This window comes from Nicotiana sylvestris, chromosome 1, assembly GCF_000393655.2.
Source record: "Nicotiana sylvestris chromosome 1, ASM39365v2, whole genome shotgun sequence".
In the NCBI taxonomy this organism is placed as follows: domain Eukaryota; kingdom Viridiplantae; phylum Streptophyta; class Magnoliopsida; order Solanales; family Solanaceae; genus Nicotiana; species Nicotiana sylvestris.
The window spans coordinates 17,954,669-17,956,911 of NC_091057.1; the positions used below are offsets into that span (position 1 = coordinate 17,954,669).

The window sequence follows — 2,243 nt, forward strand, 5'->3', positions numbered from 1 at the left end:
CAAGACAAGAAAACCCCTGCTTTAAGGCTGTGGAAGAGATTTGCTCATGGAGACGCAGATTCGGCCCACGATTCCCCGGATAACGAAGAAAATAATGGTCAAGAGTTGGCGTTGGTGCCTCGAACCTGGAAACCAATCAAGGCCGCCAAGCCCTCCGAATTAGAGACCTCATCCCGTGGTGAGGGAACCCCAAAGAAGATGCGGGCAAGGCCCCCGTGTCCCCGGAGGTTGAGATCGTTCCTTCGCCTTCAACAAATATACTGAAAGGGTAAAATGCAGAGACCCCCGAAGCTAATGAGAACAGCTTTGCGTATGCCCGATGACAACAGGTCACTCCCTTTCTTTGCCAACTTATTCTGATAAGGCAATTGAAGAAGCTAACGCTCTGCGTATGCCCGATCCAAGCAAGGTCCTCAAAGAAGATCCCTTTTAGAGTTGCTTCACTGGGGTCGAGGATACTACTGACCTCAATAATGCATCCACCATTTTTGAAGAGGCTCAACATCTCCTCTCTTGAGTAAATACTAACTTTTATTGTTGTAATTTTTTCTTTCCTCTTTTTCCTTTGACTGATATATATTCATTTCATGTATAGGCCATCGTCAAGTTTAGAGCTGAGTTGAGCCAATGTGAGGCCGAGCTTAGGAAAGTTTCAGGCGAAGAGAAGGCCCTGAGGCTCCTTAGTAGCCAAAAGGAAGAGAAGCTTAAGGACCTCCGGGCTGAATTGGACAAAGCTCGAAAAAACGAGTCCGATATAGATGAGCAAATAACTATGCTTTTAATAGAGTACGTCCTTCTTGGCCCTACTTCGGAGGCTAACACTTAGATATCTCAGTTGCAACAAAATTTAGAGATGATTGGGCAGCTCCGAGACGAGGTTGATAGTGTTAAAGCGATTGCCATCGATAGAAGGAGAGCATGGATCAGCTCTCTACCGATAAGGAAGTTGTTACAACCCAACTGGCCTCGGCTGAAACTCAACTCCGAGGCATTAAAGCGAAGGGTCTGTCCCAGACCAAGAAAATTGAGGAGTTAGAGGCAGAGCTCGCTAGAGCCCAGGCCAAAGCTATACAGGCTGCGACTGAAGCTGAGAAGACGAAGGCTGCGGCTGATAAATCCATTGCTATATACTTAAAGGACATCACGGCCGTTAAATCTGAGTTGAGGGAGGCCTCCGACTGGGAAAAATGGAGCAATGATTTGGCCAAGTGCCAGGACCAAAGGGAGACCCTCGAAGAAATCCATGCCCGAGGGTTTGACCTAGCCGAGGCAAAGGCACGGGAAACTGATGCCAGGTTTCTTGTCTCTTCCAATGATGAGGATGTAGCGAGTGGCTCCAGGGACGGTGAAGGTGAAAAATATGTTCCCAAAGGAGAGGAGGCTCTCGAAGATAGAGCTGTCGAAGGTGCAGTCCTGAGGATGGCGCTCCCGGGGATATGACCCCAAAAATAGATTAGTTTCTCTTTTTTCTTTTCTTTGCAAGAGCCCCTTGCGGGTGTTGTAAATATGTTTTGTACAACACCCCTTATGAATATAAAGTATCTTTTCTCTCTATCCTCAACTTGTATTGAATTTTATTTTGTTTTCATTTCCGAAAGATTTCGATAATTCAAACAATCAGTGCGAGTATTGATTTGGGCTCAGAACATAATAAACCCTTAGGTTTTTATTGATCAATATAATACCCCTTAAGGTTTTGTTAATCCTCGAGCTAAGCTTAAATCAATTCGATGTGAGCTTGAAATAATGGGACTCTTGAGTCTGAGTTGAGTGAGAGTGAGGTCTCGAACTCTATATATTTTGGCCCTTAAGCTCTTTTAAGTTGGAACTTAGGCTCTTTAGGTTGGGCCGATTCGGCCTTTAAAGTGTCTATACTTTTTACCTCTTTTCGGCTAAAAGACTTAGTAAAAATTGTATGCCTTAGCATGTGTTTTTTGTACCTGTTGGGTTTTTTGAGGGTTCGACGTATCGGAACCTTATTAGTAACTTGTTTGTATAATAATAATCAAATACCTCTTGAGGTTTTTCCGAAGGCTGATGTTTATCGAAGCCTTTGGATTATTCTAGGGCTGAATTTATCGAAGCCTTTAGATTTTTCGAGGGCTGAATTTAATGAAGCCCTTTATATTTTGCTTTTGCCAAGGGTAGCTTGATTTAATCGATTTTTCAATGTTTGAATGCCTTTAATTTATAGCATAGTTCAGACATCTCCAAGTCCCATTATTTTGGCTGTAGCCTTCGAG

The 2,243-nt window shown here is 43.7% G+C and overlaps 1 protein-coding gene across 1 annotated transcript; it reads left to right on the forward strand.

Moving 5' to 3' along the window:
- Nucleotides 1-918: 918 nt before the first annotated feature.
- LOC138891107 (uncharacterized) lies at nt 919-1,440 on the forward strand. Its single transcript, XM_070174082.1, has one exon. The coding sequence runs from the start codon at nt 919-921 to the stop codon at nt 1,438-1,440; it is 522 nt and encodes a 173-aa protein (XP_070030183.1).
- Nucleotides 1,441-2,243: the final 803 nt, after the last annotated feature.

Excerpts from the sequence above, each read along its gene's own strand:
- LOC138891107 (XM_070174082.1), top strand. The coding sequence starts at position 919 with ATGGATCAGCTCTCTACCGATAAGGAAGTTGTTACAACCCAACTGGCC.